The 23,593-nt window shown below is 41.0% G+C and overlaps 1 protein-coding gene across 19 annotated transcripts in view; it reads right to left on the bottom strand.

The window, feature by feature from the left end:
• MYCBP2 (MYC binding protein 2) overlaps positions 1 to 23,593 on the bottom strand; it is a 376,578-nt gene that overhangs the window by 233,928 nt on the left and 119,057 nt on the right. For all 19 annotated transcript variants that reach the window (XM_075918843.2, XM_075918845.2, XM_075918849.2 and 16 more), the window contains 3 exons: positions 18,575 to 18,747; positions 474 to 599; positions 262 to 389 (listed from right to left, as the gene is read on the bottom strand). In XM_075918843.2, coding sequence (XP_075774958.2) covers positions 262 to 389; positions 474 to 599; positions 18,575 to 18,747 — 427 coding nt within the window. The remainder of the gene's footprint in view (positions 1 to 261; positions 390 to 473; positions 600 to 18,574; positions 18,748 to 23,593) is intronic.

Here is a 23,593-nt window from a genome sequence, read left to right as displayed (position 1 = left end):
GCATGGGATTTTAAAGTTGAGTGGTCATACCTCTACCATATTACCATCATCATGACGAACTGAATCAATATTGCCTCAGTGGGGAACCTAATTCATATACTTTGTGGAGGTTGTTTCTTTTTGATGGATATCTTTTATAACTGTAGACCAGGGCTCTTTCCATCCCATTAGTGAAATCATAAAACAACTGTATTACTTATAAATTGCATTTCTAAAGCCATTATCTTAAAACTGTAGGTATTGAAAGAGATCATATCTTACCTTTATCTTAGCAGTGTATTCACCCCTACCTCCAAAAAGGCCAAGACCACCAAGTAAAATGTCAGTATCGGCATAGAAACGGATAGCTTCCACTGAATGGGCTGAATAACCCCAACCTCCTCCATGACCTACAAGGAACAAATTATTATAGATCAATATAGAATCAGATTTATGGAATGAAAGTCTGTAACAAAATTATACTGAGTACATACTTTCAAATCTGTTAACAATACTATAATCTTCCTTGGAATAAACTTTCATTACTGCTTGAGTCTCCTCCTCTGTATTTGCTACACCCATTTTTAAGTCCTGCATAGCCGCCAATGTATCGAGACAACCTGAAAGAAAATTAAAAGAAATATTCAATTTCTATAACTGGAAACCACAATCAATGGAATTGTGATGAAAAGCTGAATGCTCCTAAAGAAAAAAAGATAGCAGAAGAACTATCAAATTGTCTCTCCCGCACATAAGCATACTGTAGCAGAAGAAAAGGATGTTACTCACCTTGTGCACTAACAATGGTTTTTCAAGGTGTCCCCCTAGAGGTGCTCTACTGTAGGTGCATGTGCACCTCTGCACCTCTAATCAGAGATTTTTGGTAGCAGTGTCTGTTGAGCCCGTGTACTACATTGAGGGTGATGCTGAGAAACTCCAGTCGCTGTACTGGGGTTAGTGCTCTAATTCAATGAGGAAAACTTTGGAGAATAACCTGTGTGGAGCGGTCTGTACTAATAAACATCCTGCCCAAAGGTAAACTGTAGGAAATCTCATACTAGAGCTAGAATAATAGCTGCTTGTGTGACCGTCTTGAACATCTGTGTCTTCTGTATTTGTTTAATGCCCTTAGATGTAGACTGGGACTCCAACAACTCTCTATTTTTAAGATCAGGAAATAATGGGAGTAAACCCCCTTGTTCCTGAGTTGTACCAGGACTATTTCAATGGAATAACAAATGATATTTCCTGATTAAATAGATTCTCACGAGAAAAGTCCCTGAAGGGAAAAGGGGAAGTAGGTTTGGAGTGAGGAAGGGACATTAACTGAATGGCATAACTCTTTGAAATAATCCCCAGGACCCATCTATCAGAGATGACAATTGCTATGAAATAGGGCCAGGTGACTTCTGAACAGGTGTGAAGATGGCAGCTGATGTTGCAAGCTCTCGACCACTGCATGAACAGTGCTTAGAAAAGGTGACTTGAGGCACAGCGGATTGGGATGCAGACTACTTCCACTTTTGATCCCTGGACCAAAATTACATTTTAACTTGTAACAGTGCTGATCTGGTAGATAGCGTATGACTTTTCTACCATATAATATAGGGAGCATATTGTGGCCAGGAATCCAGGACTGGGGAGAAGAATCTGTTTTCTCTGTGAAATAATTTGGGCCCTTCAAACTGAAAGTCTTCTACAATTCTTTGGGCAGTCCAGAAAGGTGTAGTCAAGAAGCCCACCTCAGTACCACTGTCATGAAGACTGGGCAGGCAGTGATATCAGCTACATACAGAGCTGTCTCTAGCACCAATCTTGTTATTAACCGATCCTCTTTAAGGATGGCCTGAAATTGCTACTTGTGTGTCTCAAGTAAATATTCCAGAAACGCTCTGAGTTTCCCATAATTACTAAAATCATATTTGGCCCTAACACATTAACCACATCCACCACAATGGAAGTCAGTCACTGTGATGGATGCAGGGTTTTCGCTCTGTTGCTGTGACTGACTTATGGTAGGATCTATAATCACCTCACTGATTGGGAGGGCAATTCTGGATGTGGAGGTGGTATGCAGATAACCTGCATATCTCCTAACCTATGATGTGTATCTGTCACCTCCTGTAGGGAACCTTAAGTTCATCTGCCACCCTTTGGCAAGATCCTGAAAGCTTCCAGATCATAACCTAATGATGGGAGGGAGGAGAGGAGAGGTTAGAGGAGGCCTCATTTGGTAGAGAAAAGGCAAAGTTTGCTGGAGAGGTAGCTTCCCCTTTAAACCCTTCTTCCTGTTCTGAAAAAGCTTCCTCTGCATCTGGCTCAAAGGGTCTGGACAGCCACGCTGTAGGAGACCATGTGGTAGATTCTCACTGAGGCACATGGGTTGGCTGAGACACAGGTATGTATATTGTCCAAGGATTGGAATAAGGCAATGGAGTGGCCATGGATGATTGGGTTACCCCAGGTGTTCCATACCATGATTATGGGTTGGCTCAATGGAAATGGGGAAGATCTTTGTATTCTGACAAAAGGTTACGACTTCCTTCTAGCTAGACTTGTCAGACTTGTGACTAAGGTACTGGCAGTACACAACCAAGTACCAAGAGCAATTGTGTGTGCCTGGATATGCTCAGTACCAGGGCCCTGGTACAATGTAATGGGGATTGCGGGTATTCCCCACTCATCAGGTCTCCTGGGTACCATAGTTCATGGAGTACCATAGGCTAACTCAGTACCACAAAGCAGTGTCCACAGATACCAGAGCTCATGTGTTACCATGAGCTCACATGATACCGCAGAGGCATATTTGTGGTACACTGCCATAACTGACAAATGTCAAAGGCAGGAAAAATTGCCTTTGTGATGTGTTAACCACTTGATATCCTTATTCAAGCCTAGGTAGATACTAACCAATTTGTAAATGATCAGACACAGTGAGTGTGTCTGGCTCTTATAGGAACTGCTTGGGCTAAAAATGTTCCCTTCTAGCAATGCAGAAGATCCATCTGTTTTACTCCTCCTCTTCTCTTCTTTTTTTAATCAGAAAAATGAAAAACCTAGTTTTCTAAACATGGGGGAACAGGGGATGATGTTCTCCCAGACAAGACAGGAAACAAACTAAATTTTTATTTCTCTTTCTTTCACTTTTTTTTTTAATCCCAATGAGGCAAAAAAAGTAAACACAAACTATTAGGGAGAACAAAAAAACTAAACAGCTACTAATAATGCTAAGGATGAAGGTAAAGGACAATTGCTCTCTCCCTGGGAAGCCAAAAGCAGTTGAGAAAGACGTGAAGGGCTTTCACCAGCACAGTATTACATAGCCTGGAGGCAGACCAGGAGGGAGGAGAAGAGGCTCAATGTACCCTGCTATGAAAAAAGCCGGGCCCAGCGGGTAGTGATCAACAGCTCAATGTCGGGATGGTGGTCGGTTTCTAGCGGAGTGCCCCCAGGTTCAGTTCTAGGACCGGTTTTGTTCCATATCTTTATTAATGACCTGGATGAGGGGATGGATTGTACCCTCAGCAAGTTCGCGGATGACACTAAGCTTGGGGGAGGGGTAGATACGCTTGAGGGCAGAGATAGGGTCCAGAGTGACTTAGACAAATTGGAGGATTGGACCACAAGAAATCTGATGAGGTTCAACAACGACAAGTGCAGAGTCCTGCACTTAGGACGGAAGAGTCCCAAACATGGTTACAGGCTGGGGACCAACCAGCTAAGTAGTAGTTCTGCAGAAAAGGACCTGGGGGTTATAGTGGATGAGAAGCTGGATATGAGTCAACAGTGTGCCCTTGTAGCCAAGAAGGCTAATAGCATATTAGATTGCATTAAGAGGAGCATTGCCAGCAGATCCAGAGATGTTGTTATTCCCCTTTATTTGGCGCTGGTGAGGCCACAGCTGGAGTATTGTGTCCAGTTCTGGCCCCCCACTACAAAAAGGATGTGGACGCACTGGAGAAGGTCCAGCGGAGGGCAACCAAAATGATTAGGGGGTTGGAGCATATGACCTATGAGGAGAGGCTGAGGGAGTTGGGTCTGTTTAGTCTGCAGAAGTGAAGAGTGAGGGGGGATTTGATAGTAGCCTTCAACTTCCTGAAGGGAGGTTCCAAAGAGGATGGAGAAACGCTGTTCTCAGTAGTGACGGATGGCAGAACAAGGAGCAATGGTCTCAAGCTGAGGTGGGAGAGGTCCAGGTTGGATATTAGGAAAAACTACTTCACTAGGAGGGTAGCGAAGCACTAAAATGGGTTACCTAGGGAAGTAGTGGAGTCTCCATCCCTAGAGGTGTTTAAGTCTCGGCTTGACAAAGCCGTAGCCAGATTGATCTAATTGAGATTGGTCCTGCCTAGAGCAGGGGGCTAGACTCGATGACCTTCTGAGGTCTCTTCCAGCTCTATGGTTCTATGATCTCTGATTAAAGGCTCCACATATACCTACAAGTGGAGCACTCACAGGGACATTATTTGAAGAACAAAACTTTACCTTCAATTATGCTTGGAGAAGTCACTATGGTAACACAAAGCCATAATTACCGTTGAAGACAAATCCTTTTACTAAGAATTGATTCTCAATAAACTAAGAAATGTTTGACTAAATCTGTTATATAGGCAATGGCATCAACACCTGCCTTACATACACATTATTCCTTTGGCATCAGGCTTTATATACTTAAAATAATGAAGAGCTAAAGCAAAAGTTTCTAACCTGACTTTCAGTCTGTACATATTCTTATCAAATGATTCAAGATTCAACAGTAAGATCGGGATGGAGAAACTACATATAGAAAACAGATCAGTTATCTAGCATCCTCTAGCTGAAGTTAAGGATAACTTTTTACACCTGAATTCATGTGAGGGAATTTTTGCTTAGAAATAGAGCTGGCTAGAATTATTCTGCCACAATTAAGTTTTCACAACATGTTCATGTGCTAAAGTGTACTGTTCCAGGGTCAACAGCTCCACAGCTGTAGTCTTGCGTCTGGGGGCGGAGTGGGGGGTGTTGCTCAGTTCCTTACTCCTTGGCAAAGAGCCTCCTACCTCTTCAGACAGGTGTCTAAAAGTATGTTTACACAGCAACTGCAAGTCAGTTTCCGAGGCTGGGTATGCAGACTCATGCTTCACAGTTTTTAGCAAGCATACTATCAAAAGCAGTATGGACATTCCGCGTTGTCTGGAGCTTGGGCTCTAAGTCCACACAAGACACAGGCTTGAGAACCCAAGGTTCAGCCTGAATTTTTATGTCCACATCACTATTTTGAGCACAGTCACTCAAATCCTACCAAAACAAATCTGTCTGTCTAGGCTGTGAGAGTCACTCAAATATAGTTAGATATACCATCAGGGTTGAAAGGCTCTGTCAATCCCCAGAACACAGGCTGGAGCCAGCTGATATGCTCTTGAAGTTCCGTGGTAAGGAAGCCTACCAGCCTCCGGAATTGCTTGGGATTGACAGGCTCTCAATCCTTAGGTGGAGAATTCAAACAAAAGCAAATTTGGAAATATAAAAACTGCTCCAAAACCCCTCAATTCCAGTCAGCTGTACACTGAACTAGATTTAGCCTACCATCTTTCTCCATAAAGATCAAAGTGCAGGTTTGATTAACTTTTCACAACAGGAACACCTTTTCTTGATGTTTTAGGTATACACAGACAAACTTCCTCAGGATGTGTTTGCAATCCAAAAGTTGCAGCATGATTTAACAGGAGCCAGAAGGTGCATGGACGGGGTGGGGGTGCAGCTGCTCCCTGGGGCAGCAGGGACCATGCTGGCCAGTCAGCAGCTGTTCCCCAGGGCTGGGGCACTTGCTGCCATCCTGTGGTCATTTGGGAATACAACAGTCTCTGCTATCACAGCCCTCTCTTTCTAGTTGATGAGAAACAATCGTATTCTATGCACATCCCATGTCCTGGCACTACCAGGATTCTGAAATGCATTTACCCACCTGACAAAAGAAGCCTTTAATTATGTACTTCCTTTAGACAGGTGACTAAAATAGGCAAATGATACACCTTTCATTTGTGCCAATTTTTCCCTTAGAATGGGCTGACTTTGGACAAAACAGAGATAGTATAATAGCATAGTATGTTACAATATATGCAATTACAGAAACTGCAGGGCGGGAATGGACCTCAAGAGGTCATTTAGTCCAGCCCCCAATATGGAGGCAGGATAACATATTGCCATACCATCCATTATGCTGTTTAACATTTTCTTACAAACTTGCAGTAACAGATTTCACACTCCCCTTGTAAGCCTTTTCAAGTATTTAACTATCCTTACAGTTAACAAGATGTTCCTAATATCTAACTTAAAATCTCCCTAGTCACCAATTAAATTCATTACTTTGTATCTGTCTTCAGTTCCACTTTATTGCAGCATTTAACATATTTGAAGACTTGAGGTCCCTCCTCACTCTTCCTTTCTCAAAACTAAAAATGACCTTTGTTTAACCTCTCCTTAGACCAGAAAAGAGCTCCCATGACTAATTGAAACTTTACAGGAAAGCATAAGATTACAGAAAAAAGTGTTAAGTGATGATGTTCTAGAAACCACATGGCAAAAGACTGGAAAATATGCTGCAATTCGCACATTAATAGCACAAGATACCTAAGAGCAACATTTTTGGGGATTCCTTAACCATCTCAAGTTGCTACAGTAATTTATTAATACAGATATTAATGAGAATAAGAATATGTATAAGGAAATAAGGGGTACAGGCTTACATGTATGAGTCTTAGTAGGTGCTATCATAACTCAGGATAAAAGGTGTGCTTTGAGGGGGTATGCATGGGAAGGTGATAGAATGACAATCACTGGCAGTGATAATGAGAAGGACAAAATCATGACAAAATCTGTCTCAAACAGAAGAGATGAGAGATGCCAATCAGAGCTGAACAAACTGCACATTCTGTATCTATGGTTGTATTTCATCATTTGTGGCACTGCTGTCTGCTTAGTGGATTTGTTAATAAAAGGACTTGAACATCAGCTGAGGTCAAAGTCTCTCATGTGCTCCTAGAGGTTTCAAACTTAAAGATAATCCTGTGTGTGATTTTCACCCTGCTAATCCCGATATTGTAGTCACCACTTAAACTGATAACCAAGGTCGCTAATATTCAGCCAATCAATACAAACATAGTAGGGATGTTAGCGTGAAATTGAATAGTTGTGTAACTTCATCAAATATTAGCTATTATGGGATTATTTGATGGTCTCCGTGGGTGGGACCGCAGCCAATGCACTCCAGCCCCACTGGTGTGAAAACCAGTTCCCTACGCAGACTGGCTCCACCTGCACCCTGCTCGCCTGTCACCTGAGCTCCCTGCGGACAGAGGCTGCTTCATGGTAGCCCCTGTCTGAAGAGTGTCAGAGTTCCCCACAGGCAAAGGTTGCTGAGGCTCACAACAAACAAAGGCTGTTCCGCAGCAGCCTCCCCGACATCCCGTCCACACTGCTGCCTCTGCAGCAGCGGGGGGAAGGGGGGGGGGCAGGGAAGATGGCTCTGGTCATTTTGGGGAGCCTTAAAAGCCAGCTCCTCACAGGCTCCTGCCTCCCCAACCCCTTGCTGTCTCTGATACAGTTGTGTGTAGTCAACAGAATTAACTGATAAGCCTAAGTTTATCAGTTAATCATGTAGTCTACACGTTGACACCCCTAAAACCATGGGCAGTTGGTGATGGCACTGCTGAAGGAGCCAAGCCCCCAACCCCACCTCCACACAGTGCAGACTCTCCAGTCCCAGGGATGGAGAAGAGCAGAGGGTGAGTGGCATGGCCCCAACTGCCCCAGCCCAGGAGGGTGCACCGCATGGCCTGGCCCAGCCCTGCCCTGCATCTCCAGCCACAGAGCATGGGGAGGGCATATGCTGGGAGCCTCAACATTGCCCAAGAAAACCTACTGGAGTGTGAGAGTGGGGGGGAGGGGGAGGCGATGCCTGGCAGTTTGGGAAGGCAGAGCCTTCCCCCGGCCTTACATACCAGATGTCCACACCTAAAACATATTACTCCAGAAAGTAATAAGGCTACAGTTGTACACCTTTGTTTAATGAAGGCAAAACACTCCTTCAGAAGACTGACGAACAGAAACTCTCGTATCAGTTTTAGATCTGATCCTAACAAATAGGGAGGAACTGGTTGAGAATTTGAATGTGGAAGGCAGCTTGGGTGAAAGTGATCATGAAATCATAGAGTTCACAATTCTAAGGAAGGATAAAAGGGAGAACAGCAAAATAGAGACAATGGATTTCAGGAAGGTAGATTTTGGTAAGCTCAGAGAGCTGATAGGTAAGGTCCCATGGGAATCAAGACTGAGGGGAAAAACAATTGAGGAGAGTTGGCAATTTTTCAAAGGGACATCGTCAAGGGCCCAAAAGCAAGCTTTCCGATGTGTCAGAAAGATAGAAAATACGGAAAAAGACCGCCTTGGCTTAACCACGAAATCTTGCATGATCTAAAAATAAAAAAGGAGTCATATAAAAAATGGAAAGTAGGACAAATTATAAAGGATGAATATAGGCAAACAGCACAGGAATGCAGGGGTATGATTAGAAAGGCAAAGGCACAGAATGAGCTCAAACTAGCTATGGGAATAAAGGGAAACAAGAAGACTTTTTATAAATACATTAGAAGCAAGAGGAAGACCAAGGAGAGGGTAGGCCCACTGGTTAAAAATCACCTAGAAAAGTTAGATGACTTCAAGTCACCAGGGCCTGATCAAATGCATCCAGGAATACTCAAGGAGCTGATAGAAGAGGTATCTGAGCCTCTAGCTGTCATCTTTGGAAAATCATGGGAGACAGGAGAGATTGGAAAAGGGCAAATATAGTGCCCATCTATAAAAAGGAAAATAAGAACAACCCAGGAAACTACAGACCCGTTAGTTTAACTTCTGTGCCAGGGAAGATAATGGAGCAAGTAATTAAGGAAACCATCTGTAAACACTTGGAAAGTGGCAAGGTGATAGGGAACAGCCAGCATGGATTTGTAAAGAACAAAACATGTCAAATCAATCTGATAGCTTTCTTTAATAGGATAACGAGTCTTGTGGATAAGGGAGAAGTGGTGTATGTGGTATATTTAGACTTTAGTAAGGAGTTTGATACGGTCTCACATGATATTCTTATCAATAAACTAGGCAAATACAACTTAGATGGGGCTACTATAAGGCGGGTGCATAACTGGCTGGATAACCGTACTCAGAGAGTAGTTATTAATGGTTCACAATCCTTCTGGAAAGGCATAACAAGCGGGGTTCCACAGGGGTCTGTTTTGGGACTGGCTCTGTTCAATATCTTCATCAACGATTTAGATATTGGTATAGAAAGTACACTTACTAAGTTTGCAGATACTATCAAGCTGGGAGAGGTTGCGACTACTCTGGAGGATAGTGTCATTCAAAATGACCTGGACAAATTGGAGAAATGGTCTGAGGTAAATAGGATGAAGTTTAATACAGACAAATGCAAAGTGCTCCACTTAGGAAAGAACAATCAGTTTCATACATACAGCATGGGAAGTGACTGTCTGGGAAGGAGTATGGCAGAAAGGGATCTAGGGGTTATAATGGACCACAAGTTGAATATGAGTCAGCAGTGTGATGCCATTGCAAAGAAATCAAACATGATTCTGGGATGCATTAACAGGTGTGTTGTGAGCAAGACACGAAAAGTCATTCTTCCGCTCTACTCTGTGCTGGTTAGGCCTCAATTGGAGTATTGTGTTCAGTTCTGGGCACCGAATTTCAAGAAAGATTGGAGAGGGTCCAGAGAAGAGCAACGAGAATGAGTAAAGGTCTAGAGAACATGATCTATGAGGGAAGGCTGAAGGAATTAGGAATTGGCCTCTGGGGATAGAACAAGAAGCAATGGGCTTAAACTGCAGCAAGGGAGGTTTAGGTTGGACATTAGGAAAAAGTTCCTAACTGTCAGGGTAGTTAAACTGGAATAATTGCCCAGGGAGGTTGTAGCATTTCCATCTGTGGAGATATTTAAGAGTAGGTTAGATAAATGTCTAGCAGGGATGGTCTAGACAGCATTTGGTCCTGCCATGAGGGCAGGGGACTGGACTCGATGACCTCTCGAGGTCCTTTCCAGTCCTAGTGTTCTATGATTCTATGACCAGTTCATGCCTCAGCTTTGCTTTTTGCCTTTGATTGGTTCCAACACCTTGATGGGGGAAGGAAACCCAACACAAGAATTTAGAAATTGAGAAATAAGGAACAAATGAGACACTAGGAAAACATATGAGAAACTCTGTACTACATGGGAAATATATAAAGCAGTCAAACAGGTGAATATGAATACAGGAGAGAGCTAAAAACTATGCAACATCTTCTGACAGTTGGGGGTAGACATCTAACAATCTGTCAAGTGCACAAAACCAATACTCCTTGGAGCACCCTGAAAGTACTGGAGCTGTTCCCAGGTTAGATACAGAAGACAATACATCTCAGAGAGTATCAGTAGAAGGATTAGTCTGGAGAACATTTTTCATAAAATCATAGGTTTTTAAGGCCAGAAGGAAGAGTTAAAATCATACAGCTGAAGTAACAAACTTATTGAACCTCTGAGTCACATACCATAAAATTAATATACTCGAGAGCTGGGTACATCTGCTGCTGTTTGGGGCTTCTGTCTGCAGCAGGGTGGTGAGCTTAAGGCTTCTGCTCCATTGGAAATGCCTGCCAAGGCTCAAGACCTCAGTAGGCATGGCTCAAAGAGCTGAAGCCCTGAATTCCCCTCCTCGCCAGTCTGTTCTGCAGAGAAGGTGTGTGGGGGGAGGAAGAGGGAGGAGAGGCGCGGGGGAGATAGCAAGCTCCAGGAGCTGCCCTTTAAGAAAGGCATAAATGGCAATCCCACAATTTAGTCTGACCTGCATAACTCAAGCCACAAAAATTCACCTAGTAATTCCAGCTTCATACCTATACCTTTTGGTTAAGGTGGAGTATATTTTTAGAAACAAATCCAATCCTTATTTAAAACTTTCAAGTGATAGCAAACAAAAAGATCCCTATTAAGTTGTTCAAATGGATATCCCCACTGTTAAAAATGTGCACTTTATTTTCAGCTTGAATTTGTCTAGCTGGACATTGTTATACTTTTTGTTTGCCAGATTACAGAGCCTTCTATGAAAAGGATTTTTTTTTTTAACCTGTGAACTTTCATTTTAAGGCACTCCATATCAAACAGTTGTCGGTAAACATACAGCAGTACATGAGATGGGATATGTAACACTCACTCACACGCTTTGCATTTATATGTAGAGTTGTCATCCCTCTGAAATCTGCAATACCATCCCATGATGGTCATTTTTACCCTTGGATCTTAAAGGTATTTCTGAAGAGCCCCGGGCAGAGTGGAGTGGGTTTCCTGTCTTAGGAGGTTGCAATAAATAACTTTTATTCTATATTGTGTAAAGTTTTCAATAAGCATTTCCAAGACTAGGGATGCAAAAAGTTAGTTAAAAGACAACTGTGTAACCGCTGAAAATCTTGGTGGTTGTATGGTTACACATGCTGCAGATTCTGGATTATGAAGTTTTATTTAAGGTTTATACTGCAGAGTCCGCAGCATAGCCTGCCCTGGAGCAGGGCTGCCATTTCCTGCTGGCCCTGATCTCAAGCTGCCTGCTAAGAAGCCAGAGTAGACTTTAACCAATAAGCATAGGTTAATCTGTTAAACTAATATCACTATCCAAGACTATTTTGCTACTCTAATCTCTAACCATTTAAACAGTTCACCCCCAGCCTAAATTCTCATATCATCGACAGTAGGACTGAAAAGAGGGGATAAAACCACGAATATTTGAAAAAAATTAGTAAAGGAATTCTGAACTCAAACTCACAGAGCCACCAGACTAAATAAGCAGTCTCTTAAATTGAGTTCTTCTACCCACAATTCTATCTCCTATAAATAAAAAAGAGCGAGTGAGCTTCTAAATTACCTTGTTCCATTCAGATAGAAGGCCAATGCCTTCCTAACATCCAAGGTGGGAAAAGCAGCATCCTCTTGGACTGTTGAAGTTTTGGGGAAAGTATCAGTAGCCAGATGACTGGGTTAATATGAAACTGAAGATGACAACTTGGGTTAAACTTTGGGCATGGAAATAAAGAAATTGTGTTCTTGAAAAATATTATAAAATGGGGGTCCCACCATTAGATCTCTTTTTTTAAACCCTTTGAGCAGAAGTGATAGACACAAGAAAAGCAGCCTTTATAGATAAATCAATGAAAAAGGGGGGGGGGCGGGAGTAACTGGATCCAAGAGAGGATTCATAGGACATTTAAATACTCAATTTAAGAGTGGATCTCTTAACCTTGAGGGTAAAGTTACCAGTCTTCTGAAAAACCTCAGTGGTGGGATGAGCAAAAAAAAAAAAAAAAAAGAAGAAACCCTCAACTAAGGAACAAAAACCTGTTAATTCAGTCGAATACTAGTAGTCCAAAACAGTCAATAGAGATGAGTGAGCATGTGGCAAACATCTCTGCTATATATCTTTCCCAGTCATTAAGTTAGGTATCTTTTAGATTCCTTAATACTATTCAATAATACTTGTTGTACCTCGTCAAAGCAGGAAGCCTCTGGTCCTGTAATCCATCAAGGAGCCAAGCTTTGAGACTAGGAGTCCTCTGGTTGGGATGAAACACGTGACCAGCATTTTGAGAAAGGAGAGGAAGCATGGACAGAAGAATGATTGCTTGATGAACAGCTGCATAAACTAGGTAAAAATACTAGATCTGACTGTAGTATGTGGGAACTATTAATACGATTTTTGCCTTGTTGTGCTTGATTTTGTTTTACCATCTTCAGACTCAGGAGTGGTGGAAGAAATTAATTGAACAAAAAAGGTATATCTCCCAAAGAGCAAAAATATAATCACCCTCTCCTGCATACCAACAAAATACTCTTTCCCATAAGAGTAGCAAAGAAGTCTATTTTCTGAACTTCCCAACTCATTAATATTTGATTGAGCATTCAAGAGTCCAACTCCCATCACAGTCTTGGGAACAGTGCCTGCTGAGGTCATAAGCTATCCTATCGATTACCTGGGAAATAAGCATAAGAAGTTATGCACCTTCTGCAGTAATGATGGTTGTTTGAGATGTGCATCCCTATGTGTGCTCCACTGCAGGGGTACTTCCGTCTCTACACTGACTGAAGAAACTTGGTAGCAGTGTCCATTAGATCTGCACATTCACTCTCTCTCCACTTGTGCTCTACCACTAGTTTAGTAACTATGTGCAGGCTAAGCCTCCTCATTTCCTTCTGTATTACAAAGTCATGGACCAAGTACTCAGACACACATCTCTAAAAAACACATTGTTACTGTACAAGATAACTTCTTCAAGTTGTGTACCTATGAGTGTACCACTGTAGGAGACTCCTACACAGTTTCCCCTCTGAAAGGCAGGGGCTTCAGAGTCAGGTCAGTTACAGATGACAGTACTGTGGAGCCAAAGATGGCAGTGGAAGCTGAGTGCCCAATGATCACAGCTCTCTGAGATAGGAACATTCTTCAAGAAGGAAATGGAAGACAAGAGGATCTTGTGCAGCGTGTATGAAGAGGAGAGATACTGCAAACTTGGTAACGGTATCTTATATAGTTTGAGACAAACTTGGAAGGTCTTTGGGCTGATATTGCCAAGCCCACTATGGAGAGGAAAAATCTGGGAGTCTTCATGAAGGTCATCGTACTATCCAGGCAGAAGGCTAAGGCTGTTCTGACATCTAGAGAATGGAATATAGCCTCTCTTATCTCAGTAAGACTCGTGATAGAAGGTTGGAATATGAAACTACTGATTCAATTTAAGGCCATCAACCAAGAAGGGCAGCTAGTAGTAAAGATAAAAGCTATAGTCTATACTGGACACAGCTTATACTGCAACCACATCCATCTCTACAGCACTAGTGATGAGACATGCCTCTTTATCTGTTGGATTTCCCAAAGGAAATGAAGGCACTCATCGAAGACACTCCCACTGAGGACAACAATTTCTCTGCGAAGAATTTAGTAACAATGATAATTGGGAAGCTGCCCAGTAAAATTGTTCAGTTTGAAGGCGTTCTCTATCATATTTTGAAGTAAGCTCTTGGTACCTACAATCTCAAACTTAAAAATGGCCAAGCAGTACAACTTTCTCCCCAATAAGATACTTCAGATACTTCTAGTCACTAACAAAGGAAGTAGACCTCATGTGGGGTTGACAACCATGAGAACTGACCATGTGCACCACAACAGAATTGGATGAAGGGTGGGAGAAGAGGAACTCTGCTTCTCTCAGGAGGACAGAATGCTTGTCCACATGCTTGCTAGTCAGAATGACAAATGCTGGGATCTGCCATATGGCTCTTGCAAGGTTGAGAAGAGCCTTAATTGACAGAGAGGGCCACATCTGAAGAGGAAGATGAACACAAGATGTTCAGGACCTTGTGCTGAGTGTCCATGACTTCCTTCAAAGCCCTGGACACGGTGACCAGGGAAGTACTTTCAGGAGCAGGCCAAGAGTCCCAGTAAGGCCACTTGGTTAATAATGGAATGGAGCCAGGTGCTGGTGCCTATGGATGGCCATTCAGATACAGGATGAAGCATCAGAATCAATGGCACAACATGTACCAGTGGTACCATCAAAGTTTTGCTCTTGCCCTTCTTATGGCAGGGCACGAGGAGAGTCAGCACATGTATGGCCCTAACAGACAGCACTACTCAAGTTCTTCAGCCAGCAGTACAGGGACACATGCACAACTTCAGTAGCATACCTTTAGTGACATGATTTGAAGCAGCAGTAGAGCATTCCTGACTGCCTTGACTTGAGGAAGCTGATGTGAAATAGCATCTCTTGCATTAGCCATTTGCCCTGAATTATACAGATTCCAGATGTGATTCACAATCCATCAGTGACACATCTGTCATGGTGATGGAAGGAGGAGTGTCAATGAAAGGAACTCCTGAATGGACCCTGACTGGGACCTTGCATAACTGAATTGTCTGAAATATAAAGAGTTCTGAGTCGGCCCTGGAAACATCAAGGGTGTAGCCTGCCACAAAGCATCAAAAAAGTACATGCTGCCATCTATCTAAACAATTGTGATGCGTGTGGGGGTTGGTTTGAATCTTAGAGATATGCTCTATTAACACCAGAAATATGACTGTGGGCTTGGCTAATACTGTGTCTAAGGAGGCCCATGTAAACTCTTTATTTGTTGTACTGCAGTCTAAGTTGATTTCTTGAAGCTGAACTGCAACCATGGCTTGTGGAACAGAGACGTCTCTTTGCAATAAGAATGGCAAGCCTTCGTAGGACTGGCCCTTGAGTAGCCAATCATCAAGATATGAAAATACAATTAACCCCATGGTTTTGAGATAAGCTAATAATATCTTCAAAAACATCTTCCAGGCAGAAAAGAGGCTGACTAGGAGCACTCAATACTGTCAGGGATCCTGATCTACCAGAAACCAAAGGAATTGTGTGCAAGATAGAGGAATCATGTAAGACAATAGGTGTCCTGAAGGTTGAGATCCAAAATCCAATCCCCTGGTTCCAAGGATGGACTGCTGCATGAGTCAACATCTTGAAATTTCAGTAAGTTGTTTAGGAATCTTAAATCAAAAACTGATGTGTATCCCTCATTCTTTTTTAGGATCAGGAAATAGTTGGGAGTATAAGCCCTTCCCTCTGTGCCAAGTCAGAATATTTTTACAGTTTATGTACAGCAAAGAGTCAACATTCTGCCTTAAAGACTCTTGAGAGAGGTCCCTGAAAAGCTGTGGGTAAGAGGAAAGGGGTGTAAAAACAAATGGACCACTCCAGTCTTGTACATCCCAACATCCCAATTTGTCTAATGTAATCTGTTCCATGCAGATTGAAAATGGGAGAGATGGCCTTCAAAAAGGAAAAAGATGACAGAATGGTGAAAATGTAACTCAGTTCTGTGGAACTGTCCCAGGTCCACAACCAATCTGTCATAATTACAATTTATAAGTTGACGGGAGCGAAATGTTAGATACTGAAGAAATAGTCTCTTCCTCTAAAATCATAGTCTCTTTTCATTTCCTTCATAAGGTCTCTGAAAAGTGGAACATGATATTGGGCAAGAGCTCTGTGCTATCTGGGGGCTACTAAAAATTCTTTTGTATACAAGTGAGTAAATCCTAACAGATTGCTGTATGACTCTGGAATGCTTTAGGGCTGTGGTGTCCAACATACTAGCCACATGTGTCTATTTGGCCAATTGAGTGTAGCTAATTCACTATCGCAGTAGCTTTAGAACTGGTTGGACACCACAGCTTTAGGGTATGAAAGGATTTGTCTTTGCATTCTACAAAGTTTGAAACTATAAAAGGGAAGATCATCAACAGTGTTTTGGTCCTCCCTTGGAAATCCCAAAAGCAGAAACCAGGAGGCAGTACATATGACCACTCCTAGAACAATAAATTGAGCTGCAGTGTCTGCAGAAGCCCAATGACGCCTAAAAAGACATTCTAGATAACTGTTGCCCCTAATTATAGCCTGAAACTGCTTTCTCTGTTCAGTTGCAAAATGTACAATAAAGCAGGAAAAACAGGTACAATGTGGGTGATTGTATGCAACTATTACAAACCAGTAGTTTAGTATTCTAAACTGAACTGTCATGGATGAGTACGTCTTGTAGCCAAATCAAAGTAAGACACTGACAATCTTTATCATACAGCGTGGTCTTAGCATGGTATTGCCTGCCACATTCAATCACTCCCTCCACAAACATGGAATTGGGCGTAGGACGGGTAAATAAGAATTCAGAGTCCTTAGCTGGAGTGAAATATTTTTAGTATTACACTTACATATCGGTGGCACTGTTGTTGGGGTCTGCCAGATAGTTTTGGCAGGATCTCGCACAAACTCACTGATGGGCAGGGCAACATGGGCAGAAGGAGACTACTGAAGGATATCTAGGAGTTCATGCTGCAGCTCTTCAACCTCCTCCAAAGGGATCTGTAAGGAGTGTGCTTTATGTTTCATTAACTCCTGGAAGTCTCTGCAGTCATCATAACTGCATCTTCAGGGGAAGAAGAAACGTGTCTAAGGGATAGCTTTCTTCTCTGTTCTAGCCTCCTATTTCTCAATGGATTCTTGAATTTGAGGGAGCTGAGAACGGATAAACAGGATAGGAAAATTTATTCTTCTGTAGCCCCCACAAGACAGACTATGAATCCATGAAAATTACTGGCTCTATGCCATTCAAGGATGTCTGATGAGCAGATCCATCTGACAATGGAGGTAGGTATCCACTTGTGCTTGAAGCAGGTCATGGGCACATGGGTCCATCTTTTACTTAACTCTTTCATTTTCCCCAAAGTTGGGAAAAAGGAATTTTCTCATTTGGTGAGTAGAAAAATTCCTCTTCATCAAGCTGGGAAGTCTGACAACTTTCTGAAGGTATTAAGAGAATCAAGAAGTACACGGGAAAGGACCAATCTTGATTACCATATTTCCATCAACATCGATAGTCTTTCAGTACACTCTAGCAAGTGAGATTTTGGTTTATCCAAAACAGGGAGATCTCTGGAATATGTGAATTCCAGTGGTACTAGGTAAGTTTGAAGTAGGGGGTCATATTCCACTGTCAATACCAAGGATATAAGCTGTTTGAGCAGGTCTCTCTTGATAGATATAGTCGATACTGATGACGATTTCTTAAGAGGCACCAGGATTGCATAATCCAGTACCAAGGATGTCTGTCTTGGGGGGCAACTTAAGTACCGATGGTACCAAATGAGTAGTAGGTATCACCTTCTGAGAAGAGGAGTGCTTAAGACTTCTTTGCAATTGAGCTCTACTTTTGAGGTACAGATGGACTCAGTTCAGAAGTATGTTTGATGTCTCTATTCTTAGAAGAGCCCAGAGATCCACACATAATAATCAGTACCAATGTGGAGGATACGAAGTCTCTGAAATAGTCTTACTTGGAGGAGAAAGATTTCAGAGTAGGCTTCTTCTGAGGAGAATGGGCTCTCTTTTTCAGGTCTTCCCTTAGGATTTATTTCCAACAGATCCAGGTGAATGTGCTGAGGCTCTATGTTCACTCCTCGGCCAATGTCTGAGATGAGCAGATAGGCATCTTGCCCTGGGTCTGAGGCTGGATAAGGAGAATGCTCTATTGTTAAGAATCTAAGTCTTAACTCACAATTCTTCCCAGCCCTGTCCTTAAAATCACAGTAGAACTTTTGAGACCAATCCCTCTGAAACAAAGTAAATAGAAATGAGAGCCAGAGAGGCTAACAGATTATTTTTGAATAAAAAGACATACCAATACTCTGTCTCAAGTTGAGGCAGATGAGAAAGAATTGAGAGCAGTTTCACCATCCAGCACTATAGAGCCTCACTGCAAGGATGTGTAGGGCATAAGTTCAGGTCAAACGAGCACTATTACCAAAATCTCCGATCTCAGGTGTAAGGAGCAGAAATACATATGAAGTGGAATATCCATGGGAATACTACTCAAAGACAACACACACAAACACACACACACACACACACACACACACACACACACACACACACACACAGAGCAGAGTGCATTTACTACTTTTCAGCTGATTCATCAACCATAAATGTATACCTAGAATGTGCAAAGCTGCATGAGACCTGGTGGTTAGAGCTTTGGATCCTGTCGGAAGAGCAAGTTCCGGACTTAGAATACTACATCGGGATTGCATGTCTGGAGCTGAGGGAAGCCTGGAATCAGCAACAACTGCATTGTAACTCCACAGTTCTCTAGTATTTGGTCGAAACCTGACCCAAAAACACAAAGTAAAAAAAAAAAAAAAAGATTTCAATGTAGCAAAAAATTAAATTTAACTTGACAAAAAATTAACTGAACCATTAAACTTTCTAAACTAGTAGAATATCTACTTAATGATAATTCTTACTAATCGGGATTGTTAGGATTGCAATCTACTGTACCGGTGAAATATACGTTATGCAAGATAACCACCATTACAAATGTGGCAATAGCCCCAAACATACTTAATACCCTTAAATTTAAATATAGATTACTGAAATTACAGAACATCCAGAAAATATTCTAAGCATGTGTCAGAGCTAACACGAGACATTAAAATGCTTCCTGACTTCAAGGAGCTAAAAATCTAATTATTGATGTAATACAGCAAGTGGCAGTAGCAAACTGTAGGGGATGAGGCAAAGAATGAGAAGAGTTTAAATTGAAAGTCATAAGGTTACTCAGTTTTGGTGCACACAAGTCTTGGGGTTAGGGTTCCAATGTATTTTCACATATTTTTGTAGATGACCCATATAAAGAGGTTCATTAAAGGAGAATGATATGAATACAGCAACTTAGAAATGGACTGAAATAATTGTCTATTTGTAGGAGGCGAAATGGAATAAGATGCAGAAAGGGAATAGGAGAACAAAATGAGTAAGAAGCATTTGTTAAAGATATCCTAATGATAATCATTAAAACTGACATTTAAATTATTTCTCTGCTCAAAGCATGTTAAGTAAGGAAGAACAAATCATACTTCAAAGATCTACACCATCTTTCCTTCCCATCTGATTCATGGGGATAGAATGGTAGGTGGAAACAATAAAATAAAAACAATAAAAGCCACCTAAAGAGGAAGCAGATCCCACAGATCCAAGCAGGCCATCTATGGCTCTATGAAAATAATCTAATTCTGCAAAGCCCAAATGGCCACTGAAACTCTGTTTCCTAGATAGACTGTCTTCCTTCTAAACAAAAGCAGGCTACCTGGCTTCCTCCCTGGCTCTATAAGCTGCTACTGCTTGTCCTTCCCTTTAGACTTTTTAACTAAGTCACATATTTATGCCACACTTCTACTTGAATCATATTTTCAAGATTTTCTTCACAGTCACTATGGTTAGAAACCTCTCTCTAAAATCTGATGTCATCACTCAACTTTGGTAGTCAGAGCCTGCAGCACATATTGATTGCTTTAACTCCTCTCTGCTCATAGGTGTTTCGGAGCTCCGAGGAAGGGAAGTCAATTCTGAAGAGCCCAGCAGATCACATATGATATTATGAATGTATGAAAGTTAGTTATTTGTGACGGGGTTTTTAAGACAGATTCTACATATTTACACTAACTGGTGCTGCCCAAATGGTAAAATCCTACCAGCAGTGGCTATTGAAGCTTCCATGCAGCTACTTTGCACTAACACTGACCCTACAGACTCTCAATGTTCTACGGCAAGAGTTTCAAAGGAGATGATGACCTCAATCTATTAAACTGCAACCCCCAACTCTCTGGGTATTTAACCTTGAGTTTAACCTTGAAGACTCTCAGTTACAGGTGAGTCAACTTCATTTCTTCCTTTGAAAGCCTGTGCATGCATTTCCTATTCATGGGATGTACTAATAAGTACTTTGACCCAAGATGGTGGGACTTGGCATTCCAAGTAAACAAGGACTGCATGACTGTCTTGCCAAACGTTCTATCAGATCTAGAATCCAAACCTAAAGAACAATGATTAGTATAGAGTGAACACAACTCCAAGTTGTTACTATACATTCCTTCACCAGAGAACTATGTCTAGAGAAAGCCATGCAAAACTGCCTTGGATTTTGCTGAATTAGTTTGACTTCCTTGTGGAATGGATAATCCCTTCAAATTAAATATTTCATAAAAAACAAATCTAAACCATCTAGAGATCCTATATAGAAACAGTGTTTCCCTTGTTTTATGAAGCATAAGCTTTGAATATCCTTGAAGATTGCCTGAAAACTCTAGTCCTGTCTAAATAAAAAAGTGAACACCCTCTTCAAATATAATGTGTGTAATCTGGCATCTCCATCATGCATATGGGGTTTGTGAAAGATGACTGGTAAAATTATGGATTGATTTATGTGATACTCAAGACTATTTTTGGTAAAAAAAATTAGGATGAGTGCAAAGAAAAACTCTGTCATCATGACAAACAGTGAATGGTGAATTATCACAAACACTATTTTTATAAATAAAATTAAGACCAGGTTCAAAAGGAAATCCTATTAACTGTGTTTAATACATTCAGAATCCAAAAGAGCACAGAAGTTCTTATTGAAGGATACAAACTATTCAGGTTTCTTAAAAACCTCTTAATTGTATTAGTTAAAACTTATTTCCCCTCTACAGGTACATGATGTGCTAAGAGATGAACCTCAACTGAAGATAATGAAAAACATATTTTAAACAAAATAAATATTCTAATATATAATTGGTGTCAAAGGACCCATATTACACATGGATATCACAATAAAAAGCCTCTACGAAAAAGATTATAGCATGTCTGTAAGGATTATTTTCTAGACTATATCTGTACATTCTGTACTTCTAATAAAATATTTTCTTGTAGCTCATCTAAAAGATCTATTCCCCAAGTAGTCAAGTGAAAGGATCAAAGGTTCAGATGACATTTGTTATGACAAGAAGTTGGGACAATGGTAGAAGTTCCACTAATCATTTTGACAGATGCATCAAATCCAGATATCATTGTTTGAGTTATGCTGCTGCTATTCAAACCAATCTTTGTAAGCTTTGTAAGGTTTCATCTTGTTTATAAGTCTTGATAAAAGGGGGAAGCCATATATTAGGTCCTAACTTCAATGTATTAGAAACATGTCCTACATTGTTTTCTTGTCTCTGCTTATTCTGGAACAGTATTTCTGGCATTTTCTGTTGTTGCTGGACACAAATAGTTTATAGGTAAACACAATAAAAGGTAAGGAAATTATTTACTACTCGGTCCTTCAGAAACCATTCATATATTTGACCTGATGATCTGCAAGAGCTTTTTCTCCCTACTACATGAATTGCTATAGAAAGAATATTGAAATCAATACAGTAGTTCCAAAAAGATTACTTCCTGCATAATTTTACAGCTACAATGCTATCACAACTGCTTTCCTTTTGAATTGAAGTAGAAAATATGTTACAGCTACACTGATTGTTCTTAGCTCTAAAATACTGATATATAAATTCCTTTTATGAGTAATGATCTCTTGACCAACAATTCATTGTTCAGATGGGCTCCACATGCTACGGCAGATGTATCCATGGTCAGTATTTCCAACGATGTAAGGGACTGTAAAAGTACATCTTTTATTGCATTTTAATTGTCTATCCAACACATTTATGATCACACCTGTTGTGGAATTATGTTTTTTATGAATACCATTTAAATCTGGTTTGTAATTCTTTCCTAACTAGCACTGAAGATCTCATCTGAAGACCAGCACAAGTCACTGCTGTGGTTGACCCCAGTAGATACAGCAACTGAAGAACAAAAAGAATCAACTGTCTTGGTAACTGGCAGAGGAGACATTATATATGTTATCTCTCTCCGCTCTGGGAGAACAGCATTTTTCACAATTGCATCTACTATAGCTCCTACAAAATGAATACTTTAAGTATGGTTTAGACATGGCTTTTTCCAATTTATCTGTAATCCCCGATTGACAAATTATGAATATATTTGATTTACTAGATCTATTCCCTAGATAACACTTATTAACAAGTCATCTAGGTACAGGCAGACATACATCCCCTGCCTTCTTCAGTATGCTGCCAGAACAAACAGGCACTCTGTAAATACCTGGAACCTGTAAATAACTAAAAAGAAGAGAGGGCCTTGTACTAAAAATAGTCCTCATTAACAAAATATTTGCATATTCCAATGTCCTGGTTTCACAGAAATGTGAATGTATATGGGCCTTTTCCGCTCAGAGATACAAACCAATCCTGAAGGGAAAGAGAAGGTGTTAAAGACAACATGTAGAAGCAAAGTTCCTTTACATAAAGTTTTAACCTCCTTAAATCTACAATAAAGTGAAAGCCCCCAGTTATTTTAGGGATCAGAAAACAATAGTGAAATCACTTCCCTCTTCGATCTCATGAAACTACCTCTATTGCACCTAACTATGTTAGAGATTGAAACTCCTTTTTTAACAAGTTGTTTGATCAAGATGTTGATCTCTGCTTAAATACTATTGGGTGGATTATTGGGGGAGGAGGGGCGGGAGGGATGAGGTTCTGAATGGAATTGTTTAACTGTATAAAAGAGCATCTGATTAATATCCATCCAATGTTATTAACTCTCACTGCTTAAAAAAAAAAGGGACAACCAGTCCCCTCACTGTGGATAAACAATACCCAAATGGGCTCTTTTGAAACTCCATGTCCTTATGTCAAATCTGGTACATTGGACAAAACCTTCCCTTTATTATTGCAAGGTTTAAATTTCTTCCTCCATTAAAGTTGATGTTGTGAGGTATAATGTTGCAGATGCAACTGATATGCCCTTCTCTAATAACAGTAATGCTGTGAAGGAGACAAAGATGATGGATACTGACTTTGATACTTGTTTGATAGAGTTGAATAAGATTCTTTCCTTATGTTAAAGAAACCTAAAGATCTAGCAGATCTTACATTTTTTAAATCTCCTCCAGTAACTCTTCAATCTAAACACCAAACAGAACTTCTCCTTCAATGGAAGGTCCTTGAGCCTCATTACTGTCTCATGAGGGAGTCCCGCCACCCTTAGCCATGTTTCTTTAGTGAGACAGCCAAAGCTAAATCTGATCTTGCTAAAATATCTGAGGATTCAAACCCACTGTCAA

The sequence above is a fragment of the Pelodiscus sinensis genome, chromosome 1 (genome assembly GCF_052426305.1).
Source record: "Pelodiscus sinensis isolate ZL-2025 chromosome 1, ASM5242630v1, whole genome shotgun sequence".
In the NCBI taxonomy this organism is placed as follows: domain Eukaryota; kingdom Metazoa; phylum Chordata; order Testudines; family Trionychidae; genus Pelodiscus; species Pelodiscus sinensis.
The sequence above is the reverse complement of the archived record's forward strand: the minus strand, read 5'-3'. Positions and strand labels throughout refer to the sequence as shown.